This window comes from Mchenga conophoros, linkage group LG3 (genome assembly GCF_057382185.1).
Source record: "Mchenga conophoros isolate Kocher_MC1m ecotype Shallow Benthic linkage group LG3, M_conophoros_male_GT1.1, whole genome shotgun sequence".
Classification (NCBI taxonomy): domain Eukaryota; kingdom Metazoa; phylum Chordata; class Actinopteri; order Cichliformes; family Cichlidae; genus Mchenga; species Mchenga conophoros.
In genome coordinates this window covers 18,786,849-18,803,702 of record NC_140528.1, presented here as the reverse complement: position 1 = coordinate 18,803,702, position 16,854 = coordinate 18,786,849, and the positions used below count along the sequence as shown (strand labels likewise).

Here is a 16,854-nt window from a genome sequence, read left to right as displayed (position 1 = left end):
CCCATGTTTATCCCATGTGATTCCAGGCTGAGTTTATGCATTTATGCTTATTTGTTTATAAAATATTATAAGCTGGTCTGAGGTCATTTGTTACTAAAGAAAAACAAACAAACACTGTGTCATTATTTAATCCACTAAAACTAAGACACAATGCAGAAGCAGTGTGTGAAAACTAAGTGCACCTTCACTGGTGTAGCATCTGCCTTAGAAACAATGAAGTCAAATGAAACTGTTGAATCATCTCTATGTGTTAAAGGCTCATTTTAATGCAGCATTAATCACGTTGCTTTAACAGTGCTGCATTTTAATAATGTTTATCACGTTCTTTGTAGATTTTAATTATCACCATCGTCGCTGTGAGAACATGTCTGGTTGGAGCAGGCGGCACTCAGGGATCATGTTGTGTGGAAGAAGAGTCATGTGATATTTTTTTTAAAGATTTTTTTCTATGAGTGCACAGAGTGTGAAACAGAAAGATAGGATCGACAGAGAAAGCTGATCATGTCTGTTGTGACACCTGCAATCTCTGACTAGAGTTTTAGGTTTTGTCAGGCAGCTAACACAAAGAAAGCCTGGCTTCATTGTACAAATACAACTTACATATACAACACATGACATATTACACAGAGTCATTATTTATTCAACAAAAACTAAGCCAGATGCAGTTTTTGGATTTTATTTCAAAATGTTCTTATTCTGATTGTTTACTTAATATATTTAGACACATTTGGTTTATTTCTATAAAAATGATATTTTACACAAAACTTCAAACAGCTGCCTGCAAACATGGCTCTTTATTGTAAAGCCAGGTATGAACAACAACCTGCAGCTGCATGCTGTTGTGCTCATTGGTGTCACATTAGGTTCTGAACCACAAACAGAGAAGTTTCTTAGAACTGCTGGGCTAGTGATGTAGGTGTTGATGCAAATGATGGCTTAGGGTGGTGCTACGACAGTGTATAAAAACTGAAGCTCCCAGAGCCAAGTGTTATTTGTTCTTCCGTAACTGAGGTGAACTATAACCTGCTCAGGTAGAATTTAATAACAGCGTGTCTGAACTGCTCGTCTCCAGGCTTCACGTCTTGTTCTGTAAGAACTTGTTGTTTGTTTATTAACTTTTTAGAAACAACAGACTTTTGTATACTTCCAAGAAAGAGGGAGAACTGACTCTTCTGTCACACTCACGTTCATCTTTATCTGTCATCAGTTCAGATAAAAGCATCACTGATTATTCTGAACACTGTTTTAAAGCTTCTGCGTCACTCTGATTTCTTCTTAAAGTTGGCAGACAGGATTGTGAAGAAGGACATAGTGGATCCCCCCTTTTAATGAGCATATTATCTGTGAACACTGAATACAAACAACCTAAATGCTCATTAAAGAAGCAGGTTGGCTCATAAAGTGCTCTGTACTTGTTTTATGCAAGTGCTGTTTCTGGAAACAACCACCATCTGTAACCAACACAGGACTTATTGAACTGTCAGGTGTGCAGACAACATGGCACATTTTGGGAACACCTATAGTTGATGTCTTAATTATGAAAATAGCTACTCTGTAGTTGATGCTTCCTGTTCTGCCAGAGCAGGTGCAGCCTTTGTGGAAGTGGGTTCCACTGGACCAGCGTCTGTGAACGATCCATTGTGGGTGATTTTTTTTTTGACCTTACATCTGTGTGTAAGGACCAACCACAACCATCTAAAATCTTTGCATGTTATTTTATCTTCTGTGTAAGAAGTACACAGCATACCCTGATGATCAGCTTCAAGGGTTCTCAGTGTAGGATGCATACAGTATGTCATGCTGAAATATAGAGCACTTACAATAGAACCCACTAGAAACCAATTATTTTAGCCTGGTTCCTTAAATCTATGGCATTTTTCCCATGCTGACTGATATGCTGCTCAGTGTCTTTTGCTGTCTGTCATGATCCTGGGCCATGTTGGCCCAGCATTCTTAGTTTTCATATGTTTTGTGTGTTGTTCTTTATTTATGCCATGGTTTCTGTTAAGATGTTCCTTATTTGATTACCTCCTGTGTGCCCCTCTGTTTATCTGTGAGCCCTCGTTTCCCCTCCTTGAGTTTTATTCCATGTTTTCCCAGCCCGTTATGTCCGTGCTCTCCCCGTGCTGTCTCTCCTCCTCTCTGAACCTCCGTGTACTTCCTGTTTTACTTTGACAGTCTCCCGTCAGTGTTGCGTTCACTCCTGCCGTGTCTTGTTATGATTATCAGTGTCACCTGTGTTCCCCGTGTGCTCCCACGTCCCTCGTTAACCCTCTGTGTATTTATGTCTGCGTCTCCCTCAGTTCTGTGTCGCGTTCTCCCTCATTCATGGCCGTGTGTTTCTCTGTGTATTACGTTATAGTTTCCTCGTTTAGGTTGTATGGTTTCTCTCTCCAGCAATAAAGCTGTGTTTTGAGTTCATTCCTGCCTCCGTGAGCTTGCGTTTGGGTCCTCATCCTGCCTGCACACAGCCGCAACCATGACAGTCTGCTTTTAAATCAGATGTCACTCTGAACATAAACACAAGCCACAGCAGCCCAGCTGTCTTAGCTGAGTACAAGGATACATTTACTCTCTTTGTGTAAAATATTGTGATGATTTTACATTATATTAGGCAGGCAGCTGCCCAAATTAAACCGTGACTATTAGCAGTTTGGTTATTTTGAACGCCTCGGCTGGAAAAAATTCAAAATGGTTTGTAAGGTTGGCCACAGCTTTGTATGTAAAGGGGAGTTAGAAGATTGCTTCATATTTTAAGATTGATTAAGATTAATTAATATTTTTAATTGTTTTATTTTACATCTCACCTTTTACACTGCATTGAGTTGCTGCCATGTGATTGGCTGAGTGTACATCGTTCTTTGTTTCAAAATGGACTTAATGCTTGGTTGAACAGTTGTGATGTTTATCTCCTTTAGATTTATTTTTTATTGTCATGATGAAAAATGGTTTGTTGGTTCATACCTATGAAGTTACAGTGTTTCTGAAAAGCCTAAAAAGATGAATTGTTACCATAGTAAACTTCAAAACAGACTTTATTATATGATATAGTTATAAAATTGGATAAAAACTGACTTCAGCATAATATAAAATAATGTGTTGTCACTATGTATGCATTGGTCAACTTTCAGATCTATGAAGTTCAGCTCCCCCAGCTGTGTCTCCCTTCTGTGGCCCATTCCCTCATTACTACCCTGTGTATTTAAGCCCTGTGTTTTCCCACGCTTGGTGTCGCGTCGTACCCTCAGACCCTGCCTGTGTGTTCCTGCTTGGTTTCATGGTTTGGTTTCTGTTTTTGTTTCATGCCAGCAATAAAAGCTGTGGTTTTAGTTACATTTCGTCTCGGAGTCCTGCATTTGGATCCACATTTCCACCTGCCCGCACTCAGAGCCCTGACATCAGCATAATATAAAATAATGTGTTTTCCCGATACCTGATTTTTAGCACTATGTATGCATTGGTCAACTTTCAGATCTATGAAGTTCAGCTCAGTTATCTATGTTTTCATTTTTAGTTTCCATTTGCATTTAGATGCACGGCCGATTCTCTGATGTGTGATCTGTTTCTACCTGTGCTGATGCTAGCAGGACTAAAGCTGATCAAGCAGCAGTAAATATGTGAAGCAAGGCTGAAGGATACACTCATAAAATGAACAGAATCATAAGAATATAACAGCACGAGCACTGCAAATGCAACTAAAACATGTTGACATCAAATGGTATGTTATTTGAAATCTATATGAAATAATGACACATCTATATTTTCCAATTTATTTTATCACCTCTACAAATGGATTTGACCTTTGCTGGAATGCTGAGGATGAATGTGTTGGTTTCCTTACAACTGTTGTCAAGTTTGTAGATATTCCTATTTGATATTTCTGTGTTACACAGCTTTTCAGTCATCTTAGCATCTACATGCTGTCTTCTAAACTTTTCATAAGGTGTTTCTTCAGGTCGGTGCTCGCTTGGTTGAAAATTGTTCACTTTGGAAAATCCGGAAGCAAAGAGCAGCACGAGCATCGTGCAGACAAACAGTGTCTTCATCGTCTCCTGGAGAAGAAAACACATGGACATTTTTCCACATTAAGAATTTGGCAGATACATCCTTTTGGATCCTGAAGCTCAGTAAGTCGTCTTTGTGAGCTGCAAACACACACGACAAGAGGACTGATAGACCTTTTTCTTTAAATGAAAGAAGTCGTTTTATTTATAGTTTTCTTTTTTATTTATTTCTAATCATATATATTACTTTGTTCTCTGTTTATTTTTTATTTTTCAACTGTTAGGACGATTTCTAAATATCCTGAACAAGCCTGATCTGGACGGCTCCTGGAAGCAGATTCAGGCGTGATGATGTCATTTTCAACTGGAAAAAGAAGCTTTGAAAAGCTGAAGTAGTTTAAATGTTTAGATATTTAACCTTGTTGTATTACTTTATATTTTATATTCATCGTATTAAGACATCAAGATATTTGTTTTTGCCTTAAAATTTTGTGTTTTCATTTATACTTTTTGTTATTCTTTTTTTTAATTTTGTCATTTTGCCTTTTTTACTTGATGTGATTTGGATAAATATATATTTATATCTACAGATATATTGAGAGAGTTTTCTCTGGGTTTCACAAGCCCATTTTATAGATAAAAGTCCAGGTCATAATAGATCCGGTTCATTAAGAACAAAGTTTAAATCCGATTTAATATAAAAGCCTTTCTGCACTCAGTTATTCTTTCCTGTCACATGTTTCAGTGTGCTCTGTAGTAACAGTGACACACTGCAAAATAAAAATAATAAGACACTCACCTTTTTTTCCTTTACTAATGATGATGATTAACCTGCAGTGGTTCAGGTATAAGTTGGTTGTCTGGAACAGCAGGTGATGAAGATGTGGTGAAGGGTCTGTGGTTAATGTATATAGTGGGTTCATTACATAACTGGATAGGCAACATCTGACAGTCAGTTTAAATAAGATCTTGTTGTATTTGAACACAAATCAGCAAAAACAGGTCTCTCACCGTGCAAATATACAGCTTACGTAAGTTTAGTGTGCTCACCGAATGCAGTGTTTAGTGTAGCAGCAGAATTATGACAGTTTATGGAGATGTTCAACGTGAGCCTGCTGCCCAGCTTTAAAAGGAAAATCATTTTAAATGATACATAATAAGTTCTTACCAAAAGAGGAATGCAGACGGAGATGAGCAGAGATCTCTTCTGCAGTTCAGATGCTGCTGTGAGTTCTAGTTCACTTCTGTCACAGAGGAACAAAGTGTGTTTGGATCTGGACACTTTGATGTTTATACTTCTGATCAGCACCACCTCAAATAATCCTTTGCATCCACACCTACATCACTGGCCCACCACTTCTAGGAAACTTTAACACTTCCCTGCTTGTGACTCAGAAAGATAATGCAAATATGATGACCACTGACCACAAGAACCTGCATGTAGATGCAGCCTGTTTTTCCACATCTGGCTTTAGAAAAAAAATTAATGCACAAACAAATAGATTTAAAATAAAAAGATGTGTTGGTATATTTTGACCTTTCAAATAAACTATTAACACTTCTTTTTTCCCCTTTTTAAGTATAATTTTTGGCAAATAAAGTGAGTGTTTTGACCATTTGCAGTTAAAATGTTGAACAATCTTTTTATTTTTGTTTTACTACCAGTTGGTTGTAATAATTTCATATGAGGGTTTAAATGGATGTATAACAAAACAAAGGATAAAAGTATATATAAAAGTATATTTAATGAAGCTGATCGAACAACAGTGCAATATGGCATGATGACAGTGTTTACAATTTTGGCAGGAGAACAAAAGATAAATATTATAAAATACAAGACATGAAAATCTCAGAGGTCAGGGGTCGGGGGCCCAGGAAGTCTGACCCGCAGATTCCAGGTCTGACTTCGAGTACATAAAATATCATCTTTCTTGTGGGGAAGGAGCCTGAGTTAGAGCAGGAAGTTACACCATATTGATATTGTTGGGGTAGCCTCAATGCCAGTGTTGGACTCTCCAGTTTCCTTGAAGGAGGTTTGACTTTGTGCCATCGTTGGCTGGACTCTGTGCTCATTGATATCCCCGTATCAGTGAGTTAAGACACCATGCATTTATTTTCTGTGTGGCACACAACAAGAAAACAAGCCAAGAGAGAACACATCAGCCTCCAATGACAGTTTATTAAAAGGTTTATTGGAGGTTATTTGTTGTGTTATTGAACCTGTGTGCTAATGAAAGAGTGTCCTTAATAAATGTACTCCATAAGGAAGTGTGTTCACAAGTGCACAGAACACATTAGGGCACAGGTCAGTGATCGGTTTTACAATTGTATTGTCAGATCGATGGACACTTTCGGATACTTGGATATTCAGGTGATTAGAGGAGCAGAGATGATCAGCTGATCAGGATTTGGTGGTGTGTTGGATCAGGTGGTGGAGAGATACAGGACAGGCCTGACATACACAAACGTATAGTGAAGGTGCAGAGGCTCAGATCTGTGACATCGTCCCAGCTCCGTGTCCATATTTAGATGTAACAGTGCTATAGACTTTACCTGACAACTTGTATGAGTAATGTTTTCATCTCAGGCATGTCAATTTCATTTGTGAATATATTTTTAATACTTGTACAACAGATTTTTTTGAGTGTTAAATAGAAATTATATGCTGAAACTGAAGTGATGGGTCGCACTCTTTAGTTCTGCTCTCGAAACAATGTAGGTGGTCCAGTTAACATATTTACATTTTTTCATTTGCTGTTTCACTTGCAAAATATTTCCAGTGTGACATTTGATCAGGTCTTGTAAACCTTGTCGTTAACCAAGCAGTCACTCCCAGGCTGCTGTGCTGATCACCGGATCTTAACTTCATTGTCACAGTGCACTCAGAACAAAACAGCCATGCAGAGATATGAGTCACAGTGACATTAAAACTGATGAAGACCGTCGTCGTTAGAACCAGCAAACTGAACGAACTAAAAAAGATCATCTAAATTCAACTGGTCTAAAATATCAGGATCTCAGTGTTAAGTCCATATTTTTGAAGTAGAAGCTTTTACTGGTTTTACTTAAGAAAAAGAAATAATAAGGAATTGTTTTGGAATTTGTCCAGGTTAACAGATGAAATCATGTTCAGTGCTTTGTCCTGTCAGTAAACACAGATTCTTTATTTGCACTGAATGGGACAGCATATAATTTCACTGCTTTTGGCGTAATGACAATAAAAGATAGTTTCAAAGTCTGACCTGCAAAGCCCGTCCACCCAGTGTCCTCCTCAGTCATGCTGGTTGCATGATTGCTGTAGAAGTGCTAAACTACTGTGACCTGATTAATTGAACTGAGCTCACACTGCAATAACTAATCAGTGAGGTGGTAGTTTAAGTACTTCATTACCAAAATGTATAAATGAAGTACATCAGAAGATGTTGGGGAAGAAGGACTTCACCGGGTGGGCCTGGACCCCCGAGGCCTGTCCCTGTGCCGACCTCGTCTGAGTCTAATAGATTTATAAGATAGAGCTCATCAGAAGACTAAGATATGAATATAAACATGATATTTGTCAGTTTAATTTAATGTTAAGTTTAACTGGAGTTAACCAGAATCCTTTACTCTTCCAACTCCTCTACTTTGTCTAACAGTTAGCTTAGCTTAGCCTAGCCAAGTTTTCTTTGCAAAATTGCTAATTGCATGGTTTCAAATTGCAGTTTTGATTTTAAGTGGACTAATTGGTCAGACCTGCTCTGGGGCCTGTCTGAAGTATTAAATTGACATATATTTGTCTCAACACCTACGCAGGAGAACTTTTTTGTAAGTGTGAAATGGAAAATAGAAGAAGAAGTAGAGATGTGGGTGTTCCTATTTACATGTTTTTATTTTCTGTTTCTTTAGCCAAACATGTTATTTGATCAGAGCACCTGCCTGTACACCTGCTGTTAACCAAGCAGTTATTTTCAAGCTGCGACACTGATCACAAAGTCAGGACATATGAATGACAGGAAGTGTCCAGTGTCACGTACCGATATTAATGACAACAATGATGGGTCAAAGCAACATATGAACATTTATTACGATATCCTGATAAATGTAATGCAGCGGGATAACTTCTACAGTTATTATGTTAGTGATGATGCCTCTTTGCTTTTCATTTATTCACAGCTTTGTGGCGTACGATGGAGTGTCAGGGCCACATTAAGATGATAACCTGCCACGGCTGCAGTACCCTCTACAACACGGCTTGTGTCGATGATTTAGTGAAGCAAACTGATCAGCTGTCTCATTGTGTCTTTTGTGTGTTTGGTTTTGTGTTTTCAATGAACTGAAAGCCCTCTTTAATGCACGAGGGTGTGACCATCCACATTCTCTCATCTGTCCAGTGTCAGCCATTCATTTTGTGCAAATGGTCAAGTCTTCCAAGTGTGCGTGCTTTTCCTTCTGACCAGATGCAGCTTTTTGCACCATAATTTTATTGTCCTGATACTGATCCCCACACTGTGTATGTGCACTAAAACAGCAATCATTTCACTGCTCAGGTTACAAAATGTCATAAGATGCTGCATGGCCGTACAAGATAGACTTTGGTTAGCAACAACTCTCTGAGGCCTCAACTGTGAAGCAGAACGCTGTCTTATCCGGCTAACTTCAAGAGCCAAGTTATCCTTTGAACCTAATCTGCTCCATGACAATTTATGTTCCAAATGTGAGATCACCAGGTACAAAATCACCACCTACTAACCAGTAAGACCAAAAAAGAACAAAATAAATAAAATCCCCGATCCTGGAAGGTCCCTCAGACCGCTGTGTGCAGAGAGTAGGAGTGTAAAATTTTTCAGCAGAGTCTGATGTCTTTGTCTTTCCATGATTAGCAACGATAATGAACATAGATTCTCTACAACTTTACTGTTTTGGAAGTATTAATTTATGATCCTAAAGCAGGACACCTGCACTGTAATTAATGACCTCACATCACATGTTTAAATTATGCTTTTACAGTTAACCTTTTAATCAGACCAACAACAAGCTCATACTCAATTTTAGCAGCAGTCATTGTGACACTGATGATAAAACTCGTGTAAAATTGCAAAACTGTAAAAAGAAATAAAAAAAAAAACATTTTTGTAGCTCAATGTTGAAATTACAGGCAACTTCACTGGTTGGCTGTTTCACCTGTAACACTTCAAAATAACATGCTGAGGTTTAATAGGTTATAAGGAATATCCTCTGAGCCCTGAGCAGTGTTGTGCTAATAAGAGACGTTTTGTGTGTGCAGTGAACCAGTAAGTTTTGTATTTCATAATTTATTGAGTTTCTATTATCCTTTCTGACCTGCGTTAATGAAGCAGTCATTAGAGCACCATGTCCGCTAGAATAGTTCTGTAGTTTGATGCTTGAGTCGTTGCAGACTTGTTGAAACTCCCTCACCCGTCAAAGCAGCGTCTTTGTTATTCGCGTCCAGCAGATGGCAGTGTTTCACTGTCTGACGGCTGTCTGAAGCTTCAGCTGGATTATCCGTTTGCTATGTTTGCCATGTTACAGTGGGGAGGAAAAACTCCTTTTTAACAGGAATATCTAGACATGAGTGATTACTGCAGTGGGGCACTATCTGTGCTATCTATAAGAAATGTTAGCAACAATAAAACTCTGAGGATCAGGGCTCCATTTCACTCCAGTGTTCAGTGGCATTTTAAAAGAGTGAATACCGACGCTGAATGTCTTTGTAAAGCAAAAGCACTTTGTTAGCCTTTACAGAGCAAAGCTATGGATCAATGTGCAGTGAAGAAAAATCGAGGTGGCCAGTCTGTCCTTTCCTAACCAATCACAGAGCTCCTTACATTGCACCATGTGGCTAATTTGTGTTTTACTGATATTGCTGGGCTGCTGTCAATCATTTTGTCTTTATATTACAACAGAGCATTGACCTTTAACCTGTTTAATTCATACTGAGTATTTTTAAAAAAATGTATTGTCATAATAAATTGTGCCTCACTGAAACACCATTTTGCATTAGCCTCTATCACCTGACTTGTCACTGATGATATCACTGCATGAGCAGGCGAGCGGTAGCGGCGGGGGGGTGTAGGTGAAGCTCGTGAAGAACAAAATTCTGTACGAGCGGACGCAGTGAGTCCAATAACCAGGGGTAACTGGAAATAAGGTGTTGTAGGTTGGCTTCCACAGTGTAAAGAGACACTTCTCCCTCATGCTCTAACAGCTGGTAAATCAATTTAGAAGCAGAGTCGATAACGGCCTCCTGAAGCTCCCTAGGTGGGGTGACTGCCGCTGGATCCATATCTGGCTGGTCCGTACTGTCACGGCGGGTGAGGAGAGCCGTGTGAAAATAATAAATGAGGATCCAATCGCAGGCAGTAGTGGAGAAGTGAAGGTGGTTTATTGAACACAAAAATAAATATGGACAAACAGCAAATGGAGCACGAAGTAAACTAGACTGGAAACAACTAAACTACAGAGCACAAACCTGGACAAGAACGAGCAGAGGAGATGGACAGCAGGGAGAACACACAGGTGAGACATGGTGGATACACAGACGGACCAGCAACTACAATGACAGAGGACACGACTTAAATACACAGAGAAACACAGGGGAATTACACACAGGTGGTGGACACAGCTGGGAATAATCAACAAGACGAGACAGGTCAAACTGAACACACTCACATGAGACGCAGACCTTCACAATAAAACAGGAACAAGAAACCATCACACTAAGACGCAGACTCGACATAGAGAGAGAGACAGAAAATGACACATGGAACTAAACTAAACCTGCAAAAACATGACAACTCAAAATACTGGGTCAAACTGAGCCAGAACCGTGACAGACTTTCTATAATGTTTTGCTTGAGCATGTCCTGCTTTTCTGTAATGTTATTTCTACAGCCTCTTATTTCTAACCTCTTGTGTACCTCTTTTCAACCACTGGGAGGCGCTACAGCTTCATTCCTTTCACACTAAGGCAGCGGTAGGGAACTCCAGGCCTCGAGGGCCGGTGTCCCTGCAGGTTTTAGACGTTCCCTACCCCTGCACTAAGGCCTTTGAAATCTTCATTAACACTGAGCTTGAAATTTCTATCAGTCGAATGCAAAGGAGTCCTGTGGTTGTAGGACAGAGGTAGGGAACGTTAATCTGCCATCATTTAGATTATATGACAACAACCTTCAAATCTGAAGTCTCAGAAATCTGCTTCATGTACAAGTTCCTCCAATAATCAGGGCTAATATCACCAAATTGTACATAAACAGACTTTTACATGTTAAATATTTCTCAAATATGGGGAAAAAAACAATATAAAATACTAAATTATTAACAAAATATCTTAAGATACAGCTACAAATTGCTTGAAACATTTGCAATGAAATATATAAAACAGCTTTATTGTCAGTGAGGACAAAGTTATAGTGATGCTGTGCTGGAGTGTTCAAAAGAAGACAGAGACATGAAGTATAAATATTGTATAATATTAAATATAAGAAAGAACAAAGTTATAAAAACATTAATAATTGAAATCTGCAACAATATTCACATAAAGTGTAAAATACAGAGTTAACTGTTTAATAGGTAAAGTTTAGGTCTTGCAGTCGAACAATGATCCCAAACACAGCAGCAAATCTACAGCAGAATAGCTGAAAAGCAAAGTGCAGACCTCAACCTGGGACATTCAGAGAGCTGTGCTTAAATAAATGCCCACAAAGCTCAAAGAACTGAAGCAACGTTGTAATGAAGAGTGGGCCAACATTCCTCCACAACAATATGAGAGACTGATAAAGTCAAGCAGAAAACAATTAGCTCACATTTGTGCTGCTAGAAGTGTTTCTAGTTATTCACAGGACTGTAGTTTGAATTTAAAGAAATGTGAAAGTGCACTGAAATTAACATAAAGTTATTGCAATTTAAAAAAAAATCAAGAAATCTAAGAGGAAGAAACAAGGTAAACCACACAATTGTTTTCCTTATATTCTCCACACGGCAATGCACATAACAGACATAAAATATTTGCATTTATCAATAGAAAATATACAATTTTTCCATAGTCATAGCCAGGCCCGATTACTGCCAAACCTGTGCTGAATCAATCACTTAAACAGGGCCTGTCTGACAAAGTAGAGTAGACCAAAAGATCCTCAAAAACTACACATCATGGCGCAATCCAAGGAAATTCAGAAGCAAATAAGAAACAAAGTAATTGAGATCTCTCAGTCTGGAGATGCAACGTCAAGATGAACAGAATCCAGTTTCTGGGATCCTGAAGGAGAATGTCTGGCCATCTGTTCACGACCACAAGCTGAAGTGCACTTGATCCAAAGCACACCAACAAGTCCACCTCTAAGCAGCTTAAGTAAAACAAAAGAAAGACTTTGGAATGGCTTAGCCAAAGTTCATACGTGAATCTGATTGAGGTGCTGTGACCTTGGAAAGGTGGTTCATACTCAAAAACCCTCCAGTGTGGCTGAATTACAACAATTTTGCAAAGATGAGTGGGCAGAAATTCTTCCAGCACCTCGTAAAGGACTCATTGCCAGTTATCCCAAACGCTTTATTGCAGATGTTTCTACTCAGGGTGGCCCAACCAGTTATTAGGTTTAGGGGGCAATCACTTTTTCCACACAGGGCCATAATAATGGCCGCCTTAATAATAAATTCCTTGATTTAGGAACTACTTTTAATGTTTACTTGTGCTATTTTGCAAAAAAATAAAATCTCTGCAAAAACATCAAAACTGCTGACCATCTGACCTCAATATGAAATTATTAATCTTTTGACCAAAAACATTTAGATTTGTAAAAATAAAGAAACCATAGAGGAACAAACAATGTTGTTTGCTACGCTCTAACATGGCAATCTAAATAACAGTAATGCAAACATATATATTTATCAATAAAAACAGATCGCCTTTTCACTGTTACAAAAGTCAAGTACATCAATGTTTGTTCAGCTTTCATAAATGTAAGTTTATAAGTACATAGTACATTTTTTGGTCCAACTTCTTTTAATACATGCAACACATTTCAGAACATTTGGGACAGAGACAACAAAAGACTGGAAATACTTCGTAAAAATCTGGTGAAACACTTTAAAGCCAGTGGGATTAAATGGGAAACATAAAATTTAATACTAGACAAAGACCGATTGAATCATGAAGCAAAGAATTAATAACTAAATCACAAGTAGAAAATGTTAAGCAGATATTATTGGATAGATTTTGGTGTAGAAAAAAATGACAAGAAATGAAAAATGAAAGTTATCTGGTCTTTTTCTTTAAAGAGTAGCCTACTGCAGAGCAGCAACACTGACAAAGACCATCATCACCAATACTGCAGCTAATACAATGATCCAGGAGGAAACTTGAAAAAGCAGGAAAAATGTGACACTGATCAAAATGAATACATCAATTATTGATCAAAGAGAAAATGCATACTACCACAATGCATTGTTATTGCATCTCAGTTTCTCACCATCACTGATAATCTGACGTCTGCTGGACCTCAGGAATCGTCTCCATCACCTCTCTGTGAGGAGCAGAGAGCACTCGTGCTGCACATCCCACCTGTGTGCTGTGTTTACGTGAACCTGAGAGCACAGCTGTAGTGGTGACAGTGAATGTAGCGTTGGTGTTGGACACACTGACAGTGTTGTACTGTGAGAAGCTGAGGTCTTGTTGTGAGAGTGTTACAGTGGGAGCAGGTCGACCAGTGGCTGAACAGGAAACAACCCACTCTTCAGCAGAGTTTGACTCTCTGACATCAACAACAGGTTCATGCAGCTCTGTGAAGGATCAGGAGATATTGCAAGGAATATGTTGTTGAAAGGAAATCAGTTTCTAGCACATTTAAACACATTAATGCAAAAGTTCTTACCATAGACTTGGAAGCAGGTTCTACCAGTGAAGGAGCCTTCAGGATAAGTGTTAAACAGACAGTGATAGCATCCTTCATCCTGCTCCGTCACATTCCTGATGACTATGGAGCAGTTCTGTAGTCCAGTGTATTTAAACTTGACTTTATCGTTAAAGCCATCATTCACTCTCTGACCATAGTACTTGCTGTAGGTGGCAACATTTGTCTCCACATCACGTGAGATTTTCTGCCATGTGACCTGAAGGACGTCTTTAGTGTCCAAGAGCTGACAGCTGAATTCAGCATCTTCTCCCACTGCAGCCAGCACAGTCTGCTGTGTTTGGACCACTGCTGTTAGAGCTGCATGGAGAATAACATGAGTTAGAGATGTGGAACTGAGAGGTATTGATGGGAAGGATTAAACAATCATTCGGGTCATGGAGTAGTCTGTGTTTTAGGCTCAAACAAATTGACATATGGGTACCACTTAAATGTGATGTAGACTATAAATATAAACCTGACACTCATTGTTTCATACTGTATGTTTCAGGGACATTTTCTTTCATCTATAAAAAAAAAGTAAGACAATTCAGTTAGCTACCAACTAAACAAAGAAAGTCAGATAGATGTACAGATCGTGTCTATATTGGTTCTGTTGGTCCATGACCAATTCTGGAGGTCTGTACTGCATTTGAACTTTTTCAACAATTTGGAGGTCCAACCATGATTTAAGCTGGACATCAATATGGCGTTCAACATTAGAACCTTGGACTTGATGTATATTTGTTGGACATCATGTAGATATCTATGACAAGTGCAGGGAATTTAAAGGTTTAATTGAGGTCATATTTTTTATTTACAAAATATCAATATTGGGGTTACAAAACAATCCCTTCAGTGGACCAAAAATGAATTATAAAACCCATCACTTCAACATAACCAATACCAGGACTGGTATTGACTGGTAACTCGTGCTACTGTAGAAATTCCCATTGATTTTCTACATTTTCCCAGAGGCCTCCCCTTCTGTGGATTACTAGTATGTTATTTATTAATTTGTGCCTCAGTTATTTCAGATCAGTTATTTCACTGGGGAAGCCCTATATTGCCCACTTCCTAATTTCAGTACAGTTTGATCTTTCTCTTTAGCATGTATGTAACTTTGGTTTGTTGAGATTTTGGCATTACTTCTGTCATAAACATTCTCTCTCAGACATAACTGACTAAGATTTCTGTGGTTACCCAGAACATTTTAATAGACTTTTTGTAATCAATCAGGTCTTCAACCCCTTCTTTTTAAAATAGTGTATAAACCGTATGTATGTGTGAAAGACTGTTAATGTTTTGATAAATTGTTTATTTTAGAACAATTGGTGAGTGTGTTTAGCCACTTCACACTACTACACTTTGCTCTAAACTACATTCCTTCTCTGAACAGTATATATGTGAATGGACTGACGGATCTTTTCATTTCAAATGTTAAATAATTGTCAGTAAACTACTTATGACCTGAACTCCATCTCTGTCTAATGGAAATGAGTGCCTTCTTGTTTTTAACTACATTGGGGTTGTGAAACGTCTTTTACATTGTAGGCCACATACAACCCAATTTTTGTTAATTTACCAACCATACATACATAACACACAAACATGTGGTTTATCTATTGCTTTCATCGTAATATGAATAGGCATGGGGCAACCTTTAACAAAACAGTCTAAAGCTGTTTTCACACAGCTCTCAAAACAGTCTCATTAATCTGAATGATGAACAACTCATGACACAGAAAGTTGATTTTGTTCTCTTTTATTAGGCTGAGTGTTCAGTGGGAGAAACATTTTGTCACTCATTCAAACAAAATCTAAACTCTTCAGTAATTGTATCTCCCTCTAATTCTGTCTAAAGACAATCTCTTTGTCACTTCAGAGAAAAGTTCTCACATTTTAGGATCAATTTTTAATTATTACGAGTGAAGGTTCTTGTTTTCTTTTTTTTTCTCTTGTCACAATAAATAACTTTAAAAAACAAAAACAACAATACGGAATAAAACTTACCTTTTGAAAAGGCCATAAAAAGAAAAAACAAACACAGAATCCCACAGTCTGACATGGTGCACGTCTCTGTGTCCCCACTGGCTATTGTACCACGTATTGAAACAACGTCGTACAATAGCCAAATTATTGAAAACTCAAATGTCCCCGAAGGAAGGAAGAATCTCCCTTCCTTGTGGGACATTCCAAGGCATGTTAGAATGATCAACTGTACCAAGTAAAGTACAAAAACTTCCCAGTGCAGTAGAGTTTCATCAGTGTTTTAATCAGCAAACGCAATCATTTTTTTCTGCATTTTGAAAATTCAGTAAAGCTGTAGGTGTCAACATTTGTCTCCACATCTTGTAAGATTTTCTGTCATGTGACCTGAAGGATGTATTTAGTCTCCGAGAGCTGACAGCTGAATTCAGCATCTTCTCCCACTGCAGCCAGCACAGTCTGCTGTGCTTGTATCACTGCACAAACAAAATAAGAGGCTTTCATAGTCCGTGTTTTATGTTTCATTTAAAAAAAACAACAACAACTACATAACAGAATTCACTGAGGTACATACTGAACTTACAGGACAGAAACAAAGTACCAATCCTATTGCAGTAGTATATCTCCAGTAACAATACCAGCATTGGTATCAATACTATTGATAACTGCATCAATCTGCCCACATCTAACTCGTGCTATTGTAGAAATTTCCTGTGAACTTATACATTTTCTCAGAAGCCTTCCCTCCGCGCATTACTGGTATGTTATTTATTATTTTGTGCTCCAAGTTCAGTTATTTCACTGGGGAAGCCCCGTAATGCCCACTTCTTCATTTCAGTACTGTTTGATCTTTCTCTTTAGCATGTATGTAACTTTGGCTTGTTGAGATTTTAGCATTACTTCTGTCACCAACATTTTAATGCTATCTTTACTCTGTTATAATCATCTCTCTATCTCAGGCATAACTGACTGTGTCC

At 38.3% G+C, this 16,854-nt stretch overlaps 1 protein-coding gene across 1 annotated transcript; it reads right to left on the bottom strand.

The window, feature by feature from the left end:
* Nucleotides 1-13,470: 13,470 nt before the first annotated feature.
* On the bottom strand, nucleotides 13,471-16,033 carry LOC146577547 (OX-2 membrane glycoprotein-like). Its single transcript, XM_085267674.1, has 3 exons — nucleotides 15,902-16,033; nucleotides 13,871-14,209; nucleotides 13,471-13,778 (listed from the first exon to the last, which is right to left on the bottom strand). Exons 1-3 carry the CDS (start codon nucleotides 15,954-15,956, stop codon nucleotides 13,471-13,473), a joined length of 702 nt encoding a protein of 233 aa, XP_085123800.1. The 5' UTR covers nucleotides 15,957-16,033.
* Nucleotides 16,034-16,854: the final 821 nt, after the last annotated feature.

Excerpts from the sequence above, each read along its gene's own strand:
- LOC146577547 (XM_085267674.1), bottom strand. The coding sequence starts at position 15,956 with ATGTCAGACTGTGGGATTCTGTGTTTGTTTTTTCTTTTTATGGCCTTT. Across the intron at positions 14,210-15,901 it reads TTTTATGGCCTTTTCAAAAG|CTCTAACAGCAGTGGTCCAA; the intron begins GTAAGTTTTATT and ends TTCTCCATGCAG. Across the intron at positions 13,779-13,870 it reads AACCTGCTTCCAAGTCTATG|AGCTGCATGAACCTGTTGTT; the intron begins GTAAGAACTTTT and ends GATCCTTCACAG.